The sequence below is a fragment of the Balaenoptera ricei genome, chromosome 20 (assembly GCF_028023285.1).
Source record: "Balaenoptera ricei isolate mBalRic1 chromosome 20, mBalRic1.hap2, whole genome shotgun sequence".
Lineage (NCBI taxonomy): Eukaryota > Metazoa > Chordata > Mammalia > Artiodactyla > Balaenopteridae > Balaenoptera > Balaenoptera ricei.
Genome location: NC_082658.1, coordinates 11,843,746 through 11,858,585, shown reverse-complemented (window position 1 = coordinate 11,858,585; position 14,840 = coordinate 11,843,746). Strand labels below are relative to the sequence as shown.

General features: G+C 65.6%; 1 protein-coding gene across 6 annotated transcripts in view; it reads left to right on the top strand.

The window, feature by feature from the left end:
* Positions 1 to 14,530, top strand: part of AATK (apoptosis associated tyrosine kinase) — a 39,451-nt gene extending 24,921 nt beyond the window's left edge. For 2 of the 6 annotated variants that reach the window (XM_059908325.1, XM_059908329.1), the window contains 12 exons: positions 1,161 to 1,308; positions 1,787 to 1,835; positions 3,742 to 3,821; positions 4,369 to 4,487; positions 4,644 to 4,731; positions 5,673 to 5,806; positions 7,110 to 7,194; positions 7,271 to 7,392; positions 8,706 to 8,855; positions 9,293 to 11,954; positions 12,049 to 12,196; positions 12,361 to 14,530. In XM_059908325.1, coding sequence (XP_059764308.1) covers positions 1,161 to 1,308; positions 1,787 to 1,835; positions 3,742 to 3,821; positions 4,369 to 4,487; positions 4,644 to 4,731; positions 5,673 to 5,806; positions 7,110 to 7,194; positions 7,271 to 7,392; positions 8,706 to 8,855; positions 9,293 to 11,954; positions 12,049 to 12,196; positions 12,361 to 12,599 — 4,024 coding nt within the window. In that variant the 3' untranslated portion in view covers positions 12,600 to 14,530. The remainder of the gene's footprint in view (positions 1 to 1,160; positions 1,309 to 1,786; positions 1,836 to 3,741; positions 3,822 to 4,368; positions 4,488 to 4,643; positions 4,732 to 5,672; positions 5,807 to 7,109; positions 7,195 to 7,270; positions 7,393 to 8,705; positions 8,856 to 9,292; positions 11,955 to 12,048; positions 12,197 to 12,360) is intronic. The other 4 variants (XM_059908327.1, XM_059908330.1, XM_059908326.1 and 1 more) reach the window with 3 other exon arrangements.
* Positions 14,531 to 14,840: the final 310 nt, after the last annotated feature.

Genomic DNA, 14,840 nt, shown 5'->3' with positions numbered 1-14,840 from the left:
TCAGCCTCCCTGTTGCAGCCGAGGACATCGAGGCCCGGAGAAAGGAGGGGCCTCGGGTCACAGCGCCGGGCAGGGAACCTAGGCCTCGTGGCTCCCAGTCCAGCCGCCTGGCCACAGGGGCGGCCCCGCTGCAACTGCTTGCAAGTCCCTCGACCCTCGGCCTCTGTTTCCCCACCTGGCAGCGGTCTGTCCTGGTCAGGCAGGCCCACGGCGCTAGTACTGTGGTTCTGCTTGTGGCCCAGGGCTCCTGAGAGACTTGGCCGTGGCTCAGGAATGTGAGGTGGCTTCCTCAGACAGACGAAGGGGCAGCTGAAGTTCAAAATAGCCGGGCCAGGTGGGGCCCAGCCCGGTGCCCAGGGCCAGGCTCTTAAGGAGCCTGGGGAGCGGACGGACGCCCACCCTCCTGGGTCGAGGTCCAGGGGCCCTGCAGGCAGATGGCCGCGGTAGGTGGTGCTGCCAGCTACCACCTGCCTGGGGGTGAAGCTGGGGGGTGGGCTCTCAGGAATGCTCCTTGTCCGGGAGGAGCAGGGGCACTTAGTTGCCTGTTCACTGGGTCAGGGTGGGTGGGATGATGGAGCCCCTGTCCTGGATTCCCCAGCCACGACCCTGAAGCGACTGACCATGGGGTACCCCCGCCCAGGGCGAAGGCTACTGGGAGGTGGGGTGGCTGAGAGGAGTGGAGGGCTGACTCTGGATGGGCAGGGGCAGCTGGCCTCCAGCCGCACCCCGCCCCCCGCCAGTGTGGGCCCGGTGCTGCCCACCCTGGCCTGAGCCTGGTAGACGTGGATGTGGGTGGGCTGAGGCTGGGTGAGGCGTGGTTGCCCTGGGGCTCATGGCCCCCACCCTTGAGGCTCTGCCCGTGGGAGGTGAATCCCCACTCCCCAACCAACATAAACCAAACCCCGCCCTCCTGGGGCAGCTGGTGCCCCTGCGGAGGGGGCAGTCTAGGAGTGGGGTCTGTTCTCTGCCCTGAGGAGCGAGGAGGTGGGTGGAGGGGGCAGCTGGCAGGGCTGCTGGTGGGAGCGGGGCCCCGGGAAGAAAGGGGCCTTTCAGAGCTGGCCTGTACCCCTTGTTCTCTCCCTGCCCTGCCCCCTGTCCCCTGTCCCTCCCCCTTCTGGGGAGCCCTGGAGCTCACCGCGTGTGTCACCCGTTTGGCCCAGGAGTTTGAGAATGCTGAGGGGGAAGAGTACGCGGCCGACTTCTCGGCACAGGGCTCCCCGGCGGCAGCAGCTCAGAACGGGCCCGACGTGTACGTCCTGCCACTCACCGAGGTCTCCCTGCCTATGGCCAAGCAGCCCGGGCGTTCAGGTGAGTGAGCCCCCAGGTGGGCCCAGGTGGTGGGCGTAGGGTGTGGCTCGGGGGTCAGTGCTCCCGGGGAGGGGAGGCAAGGGGCTGGTGTGTGCCCCCTTTTGCTGGGACCTGGGGCGCTATGAGCAGGCTTGGGCCAGCTGGGGCTACTGTGCAAAGGGGGCGGGGGTTGCTCCCTCTGGTCCTGGGGTGGGCACCCATGTGCTGGGAGGAGGGGCTTCTCTGCGGCCCCTGGGATGCTGGACCCCGTACATGGGCTCTGTGGTGCCCAGGAGCAGAGCCCACCCGCTGGGGGGGAGGGGCTCTTTGGGGCTCCTTCTGTGGGTGGAGCCTTTTGCTCAGGACCCTGGGGTGGGGGAAGGAGGGGCCTGGGTCCCCCCAGTGCATGCAGGTTGCAGGTACAGGTGCAGGCGGGGCCTCTTCCTGTGGCTTCCTTGCCATGTCTCCCACTTGCCCCATCCCGTGGTCCCCCCACCAGGCTGGCAACCCACATGGCAGATGCAGGGCCCACACTCCAGAGGTTAAAGGTCAGTGGCCAAGCTGGGCTTTGAACCCACATCTGCCTGATTCAGTACTGCAAGAACCCCCCAGTTGTGTCTGGAGGCTGGTGGGGGGGTCCCTGGCCCCAGGCCCCCTCCCTGGCAGCTCCTAGGTCAGGCCTGTGCCCACCCCCAGCTCCTCCAGGCGCACTGAGTAGGGTGTCAGGCCCAGGGGGGGCTCTGTTGGCACCAGGGCCTGTGATGAGTAGGCCTGGCCCACCTGCTTGTGTTCCGGACCCTGCTGGTCCTGACCACGATAATGCCCATCCCGAAGCCCAGCCCTCATCATGGGCTGGGGGCCTCCAAGGCACTGGGCTGGGCCCAGCCCCCCGGCCCCATGACTGTCACTCCCCACCCCCCTGCAGGTGTCTCCTGGAGGAGACCTCACCAGTTAGGCAGGAATTTCAGGTGCCGGGGCTCCTCTGTCGAGTGGCCCGAAGGAACACCCCATAAAATCTTGAAGGTGGGGTCTCTGCTATAGGAGGCCCCCCAACTTTCCTGGGTGACCATGGGAGCCTCTGAGCCTGTGCTGACGGTGCTGGACGCTAGGAGCCGTTGCGGAGCAAGGGGCCCCCCCAGGGGACACTGTACCCCTGGCCTGGGCCTGTCACCTGCCCCTGGCAGTGTGTGTGCTTGGGACCCCAAGGAATCTTTGAGACTCAGTGTCTTCCACCGCTTAAGGGACTGTCCCTGGGGATGAGGGGGACGGGGACCCAGGAGGGGGCAGTGATTGCATGCTTTTTTCCTTTTTTTAGCTCTGTTCTGTTCTTTATAGGGTACCCTGCTTCTGGGGAGGGGGAGAGATTTGGGTGATGCTGGGAGGGCAGACCACCTGGAGGTCAAGGATTAAAAACCTGGGCAGCAAGTACTACCCCTCTAAACTGTGGGGGAAGATGGCCCAGCCTTCAGGCTCCCCAGCCTGGCTCTGTAGGTGCTGCCCCTTGGGTGCGGACCCCAGAACCCCTGGACCCGGCCTGCCATGCCTCCTGCAGCTGCCAGGAGAACTTTCCTGTTGGCTGGCAGTCAGCATGCTCACCTCCATCACTGCCCCACTGTCCAGACTGCTGAGCCTGCTTGGGGAGACCCCAGGCTGGAGGTGGGGGGCAGCAGGCTGGACCTCAGGGGGAGGAGCCCCGGGACTCAGGGCCCCAGTGGGACCCCTTACCCCCAATTCTGCTCAGCATCAAGGTCAACATTCCCTAGGGTCTCCAGTCCCTGGGAGCAGCCCCTCACCTTGGAGTCTACTGGCTGCCAGGCTCAGCCTGTCCCCTGGGCCCTCTGGGCAGTTGGCGTGGGAGCAGAATTCGGGGAATCCCTTGGGGCACAGGTGGGGTGTGGGTGGGCTCAGCAGCTCTGGCCCTTCCTCTGGGGCCCTCACTGACCCTTCCTGCCTGCTGACCTCACCCAGCCCAGCCTGCAGGAGAATGGGCCCAGTGTGTTCCGTACAGGGCTGTGCCAAGCAGCCCCCAACAAAGGAGCCTTTGGCGTGCCTGGCGCTGGAATGCCATCCTGCGGCAGGGGTGAGGGGACGGGCCACTCCACTGCCCTCCTCCCCATGGCCTCCGCCCCAGCCACATTGCCTGCCCAGCATTGCCTGTGCGCTGGTCTCGGCTCCAGGCCCTGCTGTTTCCAGCCTGGCTTGTCCCTGTAGCTTGGGGCACGGCCTTCCCAGACCCACTCAGAAAGATGCATGGATGCGGCTTGCAGGTCCACAGCTCCCCTGGGCAGCAGGTGCCCTGCTCCTGATGGCAGCCCCCATCAGGAGGGAGCAGGGGGCTCTGGGTGGCTCCCCGGAACAGGCCATGCAGGCAGCCCCTCTGGGGACCAGGCGAGAGAAGATGGGGGCGATGATGGAGGCTGAGCTGGCATCTCTGAGCCCCCTGCCCTGTTACAGTGCAGCTGCTCAAGTCCACAGATCTGGGCCGGCACAGCCTCCTGTACCTGGAGGAGATTGGCCACGGCTGGTTTGGGAAGGTGAGTTGCCGTCCCGGGGGTCGGTGGGGATGGGGGAGGGACTGGCAGCGTGGTCCGCTCTTTTGCCTGGCAGGTGGAGAGGGTGGGTTGGAGACCTGCTTCTCCTAGAAACCTCCCCAGCCCTGGGGTCCCCTCTCAAGGCGCACTCTACTGGGCCCCTCCCTGGGGACCTCAGGGTCCGGCAGCCTCTTCTCTGCAGATCCTGGTATCCTGCTGGCAGGTGCCTCTGATTGGGCAGGGATGGGGAGCAGCATCTTGGTCCTGGCTTCTCCCTGACCACCAGCCTGGGTGGGACAATGAGTTGAGTCCATCTTCCTCACTGCAGACCCCCAGACCTCTGAGAACAGCTGGGGACCTTAGGGGAGGCAGACACAAAAGACGGAGTATTACAGCCAGGAGGGCGCGCTCTCCCAGGAGCGGTCCAGAACCCATTTTGCAGATGAGTACACTGAGGCACAGAAACAGACTGCTTTGGCTGGAAGAGCAAGGTTGGGGGCGGAGCTTGGGGACGGTGGAGTCCGCCCACCTGCTGACGCCTGCACTGCAGGTATTCCTCGGGGAGGTGAACTCGGGCATCAGCAGCACCCAGGTGGTGGTGAAGGAGCTGAAGGCGAGCGCCAGCGTGCAGGAGCAGATGCAGTTCCTGGAGGAGGCGCAGCCCTACAGGTGGGTGGCACCTGGGGACAGGCTCAGCCGGAGGGGGTGGGCCACTGGCCGGGAGGGTGGGGATGCGGGCCCTGTAGACAAAGGCAAGCTCTGTGCTGCCCCGCTCCTGCCCTGCCCTGAGTGCGAGTCAGGGGGGCAGCCTCTTGGCTCCCGCAGGGCCCTGCAGCACAGCAACCTGCTCCAGTGCCTGGCCCAGTGCGCCGAGGTGACGCCCTACCTGTTGGTGATGGAGTTCTGCCCGATGGTGAGTCGCCTGCTCCCTGGTCCTCCAGCCCCTGCCCTGCACTTCTGGAAGGTGGGCCTGGCCTTCCTGCTGAGCCGGGGACCCCTCACCCCCACCCTCTGGGCCTCACATCCCCCCCAAAGTGGGGTCCAGGTGGCTCTGCACCACTACCTCCCAGAGGCGGCCCGGGGGAGGAAGGAGGTGGTCTCCCCCCTCAGAGACGGCGGCTGTCCGGGTTGGGATTCCACTGTACCCTGGGGGAGGGGGGGCTTCCCCATCTGCCTGTGCTGCTCCGAGTCACGGCGGTTTTCCTGAGAGGCACCCCGGCCCGCTCGGGAGGCTCACGGCCCTTGCGTCTGGTCCACGGCCTCGCTCGTACTTTGGTCTCGGGTCCCCCGCCACACACACGCACATCTGAGCCGCTTGCTGACAGGGAGGCGGCCTCCACAGACGTGGGCCCCCCTGGACCATCTAGTTTCTGGACTCCTGGCGTAGCCTCCCAGGGCTTCCCCAGGATGCCTGGGCCCTGCCCGGAGCTGAGCGGCGTCAGCAGGTCATCAGCAGGTCAAGGAGTTGCCAGAGGACGCTCTGGCCACCGGCTCTGGGTTCCGCCCAGGCTCAGCGTCACTGCTTCTGTGGCCTGTCTGCCGCCCACCAGCTGAGAGGTGGCGAGCGTCTGGGCCCCAGTGGTCTGTATGCGGGATGTGACCCTGCTGGCCCGCAAGGCTGCCTGGGGCTGGGGCTGTCAGTGTGGGGAAAGTGTCCGCTGCCTGCGGGGTCATCCTACTGAGAGCTGGCCCCTGGGGGGCGGACACGGGCTCCTCTGGGCAGCGGCAGCCCTGCGCCGTCAGCAGGATGCCTGGTCCCCCAACGGGCCCTGCTGAGGAGGGAGGGGCCTGGCGGTGGGCTTGCACGGGCACCCACTCCCCACCAGCAGGTGACGGTGCTGCTCTTCTCGGCAGGGGGACCTCAAGGGCTACCTGCGGAGCTGTCGGGTGGCAGAGTCCATGGCGCCCGACCCTCTGACCCTGCAGCGCATGGCCTGTGAGGTGGCCTGTGGCGTTCTGCACCTGCATCGCAACAACTATGTGCACAGGTGAGGGCGCGGGCGGCCCACGAGCTCCCTGCAGGGCCTCCACACTTGCTCCGGGGGCCGCGTGAGGTGGATCCTCAATTAACCGGGTTAGTCTTTGTTCAGCCTCTAGGGACCACTGTACAAAGGGATTTTGTCAAATAAGAAACACCAGGCAGATGGGAGTTGAACACCTGCTTCTGCAGGAGGGTTAAGCGAGGCGACGTCCACTGTCCAGCTGGCCTGGCTGGGCATGCGGTAGGGCCTGAGGCCCATCCTCTGTCCCCAGAGTGGTCAGCGCTGCCTGGTGGCCCTATGGCGGCCCCTACTCTCCTCTGTCTCTCTCAGGCCCATAGGGAGGGGTGGCTCTGTCCTGCTTCCCGCCCTGGCCCCTGAAGTCGGAAAGACGGGCCAGGGCCCAGCGTAGGGGGACATGCCAGAAGAAGTGGCGATGGACGTGGCCCCACCAGCCCCGGACAGCACACAGGCCGTCCTCCCCAACAATATCCTGGTGCTGAGTGATGACATGCAACTCCAGCATCAGTGATTTTGTTGAAGAGGGCAGCTGCCAGCCTCCCGACCTGCCCGCCGAGCCCACCCAGCCCCAAGCGCCCATCTGTGGCCCCCAGCACAGCAGCATTTTGGCCGATGTGTGCTGACCCCGCGTCTGCCCCGGTGCCTTGGGCCCCAGACACCCATGGGGCCACAAGGCAGGCAGGGGAGGAGCCGGCAGCCAGGGCCGACCGTGGGTGGGAGGCAAAGGCGGGGGTGAGCGGCACTGCTGGGTGGGCACTCCACACCCCCACCCTGCCAGGGGCCCTGTGTGCACAGGGCAGGGGCAGGACCCTGGGGCACTCAGTTTCCCCACTGATGCCTGCCTTCAGGGAGCTGAGGGTGGCAGTGTGGTGGGCGGGAGGAGACTGCGGTGTCTCTGGGCTGGCTCGCCCCCGAGGGACAGGTCAGCAGACTGGTGTCCCAGGAGAAGCAGGGGAGTGGACTGGGGTCAGGGGATGGGGTTCCGGTGAGGCAGGCCTCGTCCAAGGAGGGCCCTTGGGCACCTTCTAACTGGCTCTGGGCACCTTCTAGCTGGCCCTGGGCCTCGTTTTCCTTGTCTGCCTTCTAACGTGTGTGGCCCCATCCACTCAGACCCTCAAAATGTCCAGTGCTGGGCGAGGGGCAGGGCAGGCAGCCTCTGAGATGCCCCTTTCCACCCACCCACCGACCGAACCGAGCCCAGGATGCCCTCGGCGACAAGCGGCCCAGTCCCCTCAGTGCCCTGGATGCCCCAGCCCGGCACTGCCGGCTGACCCCACCCTCCCACCCTCAGTGACCTGGCCCTGAGGAACTGCCTGCTCACAGCCGACCTGACGGTGAAGATCGGCGACTATGGCCTGTCTCACGGCAAATACAGGGTGAGTGGGCCGGCTCGGGCCAGGGCAGGGCCGGCCGCACTTGCCCGCGGGGTGACACTGTCCCGCGTGCTGACAGGAGGACTACTTTGTGACGGCTGACCAGCTGTGGGTGCCACTGCGCTGGATCGCGCCTGAGCTGGTGGACGAGGTGCACTGCAATCTGCTGGTGGTGGACCAGACCAAGGCCAGCAACGTGTGGTGAGTGAGTGTCCAGTGAGGACGCGGGGCGCTGGGGGGCTGAGTCCCACCCGCCTGCCGGCTCCCTGGTGTTGGAGGGGATGCAGGCTGGCCGCGCCAAGCAAGGCCACATGTGTGAGGACGTGTTTGTTTGTGTAGCCCTGTCGCTCTGTAGGAGGTGGCCAAATACGCCCCCAGGTGAGGTCGTGGGGGTTCTGGAGCCACCTGTCGCTGCCCGGTGCCACGGCCCACAGCAGTTGGGCTGGCAGAGCGGCAGGGCCCATAGGGCTTGTGGAGGAAGCCCTGCCCCTCCCAGGGCCCACTGGGCCGACGCCCTAAGACATCAGGGTCAGAGCACTCGGGCAAGTTGATGAGACGTGGGGCCTCATGGTAGCACCTGTTCCCATTGAGAGGGGACAGTGGGGCTGGGGGTCTCCTGTGACTGCAGCCTGGAGGCTTGGGGCTGGGCACAGAGTGGGTGCTTGGACCCAGGACTACAGCCTCTAGAGGCTTGGCTGTGGTGGTCCCCTGCCCCTGGCCTTGACCAGCCTCTGCTTCCCCCTCGTGCTTCCTCCCAGCTTCCCAGGCCTGTCTGGCCTCCCTCTGCTCCTGATAAACCCTCAGGGCCTGGATCCAGGGCGCAGTCCCCCTTCCTGAGCTCTCCAGGGGTCTCCCCTGAGCCATTAACTGTACCCCCATCACGGACACTCCATTCCCCCGCTCGCCTCTCCCTCTGGCTGACCCTCCCCTGCCTGCCCACCTGCCCACACTGACTGGGGTCCCCTAGACGGCTTTGGCCAGGGCCGCTGTGACATCTCTGTCGCCAAATCTGCTGTCCCTCATGCCCCCAGTTTCGTGGGACAGCCTGGGGTCCCCGGGAGCTGGGTGAAGCTGCTGCCCACTGGAAAGATCCCAGCTGCCTTCTCCCAGCCCCGCGTGCACTGGCTGCCTGGCCCACCTATGCTGGCTGGGGTGTCCCTAGACTCACCCCTCCCTCCCTCTGGCCTCCGCAGGTGCCTGGCAGGACCGGGAGCTTCTACAGGGCAGCTCCTGCACCTGGCAGTGTCTGGGCTTCAGCCCGGCAAGGGAATGAACGAATGAACAAATTGACTGGGTTTGTGGGAGGCCAGTCTGGCGTTTATTTGTCCAAGCACCCTGGGCGTGGGCTCGGACCCGGCCAGGTGGCACATACTGCCCATTTACTGAAGGAAGGCGCCGTCTTCTGGCTGCTGGTGTGATGACAGGAGCTGCCCTTGGCACCCAAGTCTTCGAGACCCTTTGTAGCCGTGCGTTGGCCAGCCATGCCCGCCCTCTGATGGCTGTCACCCCCACAGGTCCCTGGGCGTGACCATCTGGGAGCTCTTTGAGCTGGGAGCGCAGCCCTATCCCCACCACTCCGACCGGCAGGTGCTGGCCTATGCTGTCCGGGAGCAGCAGCTCAAGCTGCCCAAGCCCCAGCTGCAGCTGACCCTCTCTGACCGCTGGTGAGGACCCTGTGATGCCAGGCAGGGCTGGGGGTGTCCCCAGCAGGAAGGACAACACAAAGGGGGGAGCTCTGAGTCCCCAGAGCATAAGTGGCTCCTCCTGACCGCCTAGGTCTCCAGCTCCCCCTGGCTCCCCCCGGCCAGCAGTGACCTCTGGGCCCCACCCTGTGCCTACAGTGGAATGGCCTCTTTATCCAAAACACAAATTTGCCTGCAGCCCTGGCAGGGATGAGCTAAGGGAACAGTGCCCCGGTCCACTGCTGTCTCCCACACCACCGTGCCCACTTTAGGAGATGCCCTAACTGCTCTCGGGATTCTGAGTGTGAGAACCCTCGTGCTGAGGGCGGACTGGCCCACTCCCTGGGGCTGGGGTCCTGGCCAGGCACTACCACCCGTGGCGGGGCAGGGACTGAGCCCCAGGGCATCCCTTCCTGCAGGTATGAGGTGATGCAGTTCTGCTGGCTGCAGCCTGAGCAGCGGCCGACGGCCGAGGAGGTGCACCTGCTGCTGTCCTACCTGTGTGCCAAGGGTGCCACCGAGGCGGAGGAGGAGTTTGAGCGGCGCTGGCGCTCACTGCGGCCTGGCGGGGGCGGCGCGGGCCCCGGGCTGGGGGCGGCAGGCCTGGCACTGGGGGGCACGGGCGAGCTTGCGGCCACCTCATCCTTCCCACTGCTGGAGCAGTTTGCTGGCGACAGCTTCCACACGGATGGTGACGACGTGCTGACGGTGACCGAGACGAGCCGTGGCCTCAACTTCGAGTACAAGTGGGAAGCCGGCCGCGGCTCCGAGGCCTTCCCGCCGCCTGAGGGCGCACTGAGTCCGGGCCGAGACGCACGTCTGCAGGAGCTCTGCATCCCTGACGGCGCTCCCCCAGGCGTGGTGCCGGTGCTCAGCGCTCACAGCCCCTCGGTGGGCAGCGAGTACTTCATCCGCCTGGAAGACCCCGCGCCTGCCGCAGGCCACGACCCCGACTGCGCCGGCTGTGCCCCCAGCACCCTCGCCGCCACCCTGCGCCCCGACGGCAGTGACCACGACGATGACTCTGACGGCAGCGAGGCCGCCTCGCTGGTCATGGAGCCACTGCTGGGCCACGCGCTGCCCGCTGATGGCCCCTGGGGCCACTTCGACTACTACCCATGCAGGAGCCATGCCCGTGACCTGCCTTGCACCTCACGCTCACCCTCACCCTCACCGGAGACCCCAATGCTGGCGGAGCCCAGAGGAGAGGATATTGACTGGGGCGTGGGGGCATTCTGCCCGCCCTTCTTTGAGGACCCGCTGGGCACATCCCCCTCCGGGAGCTCTGGGACCCGACCGTCCCCAGGTGGGGAAGAGCTGGGGGAGGCTGAGATGCCCAGGGCTGCCCAGCACAGACACTGGAGCTCCAATGTATCTGCCAACAACAACAGCGGCAGCCGAGCGCCAGAATTCTGGGTCCTGGGCCTCTCAGGCTACACGGACTGCTGCCCTGGTGTGAAGCAGGCCCTACAGACCGTCCCTGAGCTGGGCCATCCTCTGATCCCAGAGGACCGTAGAGAGCCTCTCCTTGGGCCAAAGGGGGCCTCCTCTGGTAAGAAGCTGGGCCGCTGCCTTGGCCTCCCCCATCTGTATCCTGCTGAGGGCCTGACACCTGCCCCGTGCCTGGTCACATTCCCCTGGATAGAGGCAGCCAGAAGTGGGGGTGACAGCCCCCAGGCAGAGCCCAGGCTTGCAGAGGAGGCCGAGGGCTCTGCTGGACTCCAGCTGCCCCTTCCCTCCATCCCATCCCCATCCCAAGAGGGAGCCCTACTTCCTGCCGAGGAGGCCAGCACCCCGCCCACCCTGCCTGCCTCACCCATGCCCACTGGCAGCCCACAGCCTGCCACCGAGCCAGTCCAGGCCCTGGACAGCGACAGTGGCAGCAGCTTCCCTGAGCTGGAGGCACCAGGCAGTGAAGACGAGGACACGACTGAGGCCACTTCTGGTGTCTTCACTGACTTGTCCAGCGATGGCCCACAGGCTGAGAAACCAGATGTGACACCAGCCTTCCGCTCCCTACAGAAGCAGGTGGGGACCCCCGACTCCCTGGACTCCCTGGACATCCCATCCTCAGCCAGTGATGGCGGCTCTGAGGTCTTCAGCCCATTAGCTGTTGGCACCCCTGGCGGGCAGCCCCGAGCCCTGGACAGCGGCTATGACACGGAGAACTACGAGTCCCCTGAGTTTGTACTCAAGGAGGCGCATGAGCCCTGTGAGCCTGAGGCCTTTGAGGAGTTGGCCTCAGAGGGTGAGAGCCCCGGGCCAGAGACTCGTCTTTCCGCCTCCCTGGGTGGCCTCAGCGAGAAGAATCCCTATCGCGACTCTGCCTACTTCTCAGACCTGGACACGGAGCCAGAGCCCCCCTTGGGCCCCAAGGAGACGCAAGGAGGTGTCCCAGTCCCTGGGCCAGAGCCCGATCTGGAGAGCCCGAAGAGCCCCAGGCTGCCGTCTGCACAGCCCTCCCCTGAGTTGGGGATGCTTGGGGAGGCACAGGGCTCTGGCCCCAGGGAGGTGCCGCCACTGCCACTGCCTGAGGACTCTTCCCCAGAGCCAACCGCCTGCCCCAGGGGCCCCAGGCTGGAGCCTCCCTGGCCCCAAGACCCAGCCCAGGTGCCACCCATGCCCAGCCCCGGGCGCTCTAAGATTTTCCTGCTGACTCCGGTGCGGCCCAGCTCAGGAAGCCACCGCCCCGAGCTCCAGGAGACCCTGGCACTGCTGTCAGGGTCGGGCCTGCAGGAACGGACAGGGGGCCCAGGTGCCCCCAGAACCCCACTCTGCCTGGCCCTGCCGGCAGTCCCCGCGGCGCCAGAGGCGCGGCCGGAGGAGGAAGAGGAGGACAGCGAAGACAGCGACGAGTCGGACGAGGAGCTCCGCTGCTACAGCATCCAGGAGCCGAGCGAGGAGAGCGAAGAGGAGGCGCCGCCTGTGCCAGTGGTGGTGGCGGAGAGCCAGAGTGCGCGCAACCTGCGCAGCCTGCTTAAGATGCCCAACCTGCTGTCTGAGGCCTTCTGCGAGGACCTGGAGCGCAAGAAGAAAGCCGTGTCCTTCTTCGACGACGTCACCGTCTACCTCTTCGACCAGGTGGGCGGCTGCCCTGGGTGGGCTCTGCGTGGGTAGTGGGGGTCTGCGGCGGGACGGGAAGCCACGGGAGACTCGTGCTGTTCTGATCCTCCAGGAAAGCCCCACCCGGGAGCTCGGGGAGCCCTTCCCCGGCGCCAAGGAGTCGTCCCCCACGTTCCCGGCGGGCAGCCCGGGCTCCCCCAGCACCCCAGGCCGGCATCGGCGGGCTGACTGCTCCCCCGACAGCCCCGCGGCCGAAGAGGGTGAGCTGGAGGCGGGGTGACGCGGTGGTGAGGGTGGGGCAACGGGGGTCGGGGCGGGGGGGGGGGCCCTCATGGAGGCGGGGCAACATGGCGGGGGCCTGTGACTTCGCTGGTGGGCGGGGTCTCCCCCATCCGGTCCACAACTGACGGCGGGCCCCTCGCAGGCGGAGGGTTCGAGTGGGACGATGGCCTCCCGCTGACGCCGGCCCAGGAGCCAGTCCCGCGCGTCCCTGCTGCGCCCCCCAAGCCCGCCAAGCCCAGCCCCTTCTCTCGCTTCACTGTCTCACCAGCGCCTGCGTCCCGCTTCTCCATCACGCACGTCTCCGACTCGGACTCCGGGTCCGTGGGAGGTGAGGTTGCGGTGGGGCTGGCGGGAGGGGATACCGAGTCAGGACAGTGGTGAGGGCGGCCGGGAAGGGTACCTGCTGGGCGCGAGGCCCTGCGCTCGTTACTTCTCGTTTTCTGGACAAGCTCAGTTTTCAGACGGGGAAACTGAGGCTCGGAGAGGTCAGGTCACACCAGGCCTGTTTGTTGTGGCCACCTTGGCACGTTTCCTCACCGCCCTGAGGAGATGCAGTGCCCCAGACAAAGCTGGCTCAGCACCCTCAGGATGTAAGCTGGATGCCCACTCCCCGCGCCCCGCCCCCCCACTCTTTTCTCCCTCTTACGAAGGCACCAGGCTGGACACTGAGTGCCCCCCACCCTGCTCTCTGACCTGCAGCAGCCTCTCCTGCCAGAACCTTCCCAGCCCCTGCTGGTCTGCCTCATCCACCACCCCCCATCTCAGATCTAATGGCTTGTCCAGAGATGGTGGTGGTGGTTCAGGTGCCTAGGTGGGGCCCTACTCAGGGGCCTGAGCTCACCCCTCCCTCCAAGCTCCACTCCTGTCAGCCTCAGACCAGGTGGGCTCATACCTGTCCAGTTGCCACCACCCAATTCTGGTAGGCTTCCCTGAAAGCTCACTTCCACTAAGATGCCCCTAGTTATCTTGTCCCCCAGGCAGACACAGCCCCTCCCTTGCTGCCCTTGGCCTGAGGCTGCAGCCTCTAGGGAAGGACCTGCTGGCCTGTTTGTGTCACACAGTGTGCCCTTAATGGATGGCTGAACAAGCAAGGAGGTCACCAGGAGGCGAGTATGTGACCCTGGCCAGCCCAGTCCTGTTCGGGTCTCAGTTTCCCCACCTGTAAAAAGAGGACTCAAGAGGGCTGATGCTGAGCTTTGTTGGGCCCGGTCCCTGGTGATGGGGTGGGAAGGATAGTCGTCTGGCTCCTACCTAGATAGGCGGGCAGGCCTGCTGCAGCCCCAGCTGCTCAGTGGCCCCTAAGCCAGGGATTGAGGCCAGGTGAAAGTCCTGGGGGAGGGGACTCTGGCTGTCCTTGGAGGGGAGGGTGCTCTCAGGAGTCCCTGTGTCCCCAGTGTCTCCCTAAACATGTTTGCCAGGTCCTACAGCAGGTGCTGGGGGCAGCTGTAAAGAGGCCTGAGCCCCAGGCAGCCCCTGCTTGGAGCCCCTGCCGGTTCTCTTCCCGGCAGCAGCGAGGATGGTGACCGAGAGTGGTGGGGACTTTCATCCTGGCAGTGGTCAGCAGCAGCTTCCAAGTGCTTCGGTGCCCCATGCAGCACCCTGGAAGAGCAGGGCAGGACGAGAGGCCCCTCTCTGGCGCTGGACATTAGAGCATCTGTGCACACCAGCCCCGTGCTGCCCTGGGGGCAGGATTTGTCCTGGACACTTGGGTTTGCTGCTAGGCCCTAGGGATGCCCTACAGCCGCCCCTCACCCTGAAGCTGCCCCCCCCCCGGCCCCCGCTGTCAAGACTGCTTGGCCTCTGAGGCCAGGGGCCCTCGCATGCCCTGCCCACAGGTTCCTGTGGTGTGTTGCAGGCTGCTGTGTCCTCACCCCAGGTGAGAGGGCAGGTACAGGCCTGCTAGGACGGCCTCTCCCTGCCCCCTTTGCCCCTTCTGCCGGTTCAGGGTTTGCTCAGTGCAAGAAGAGGACACCGGGCTTGTGTGTCCCCGCTCCAAGTGTGTGGCTGTTTCCCCTTCACTGAATCAGTTAGACCGTAAGCTCTCCCTCCCCACAGGGTCTGGGCCGGCTCCTGCCTGGGTCCCACTGGAGCCCTGCGAAGGGGACTGAGGTGGGCAGCCCGAAAGATGGGGGGCTTTCAGGTCGCAGTCCTGCTGCTTCAGCTCCTGTCTAGAGGTGCCTGTGGCTCCCCTCTGCAAGGTAGTGCCCAGCCCAGCCCAGCTGCCAAAGGAAAGTGGGGGCTTCCCCCAACGGTCAGTGTCAGGGGGTTCCTACCGCAGGGATGGAGACAGTGGGAAGGGGTGGAGCTGGGAGGGAGGGTGGGGCAGGGCAGCACAGGGGGTATTTTTGTAACGCTGTTGTCAGAACAGATCGAAGTGGGATGCTTTTAAGTTATTGTTGCCAAAGAGACGTAAAATTTATTGTTGCTTTTGGGGTGTGGGTGGGGACTTGTTTTGAGTTTGTTTTTTGTTTGTTTATTTGAGGCTTATGATGCTGGTACAATGATCGTCTTGTTCCTTCCTTGTCTGTTTTTTAAGAGAAATCAAAGCTAAGGAAAAAAGCCTTCATGCTAAGCGTGTTTTCTTTTGGAGTCTGCAGATAAAGCCTTGGGCAGGAGGGGGCA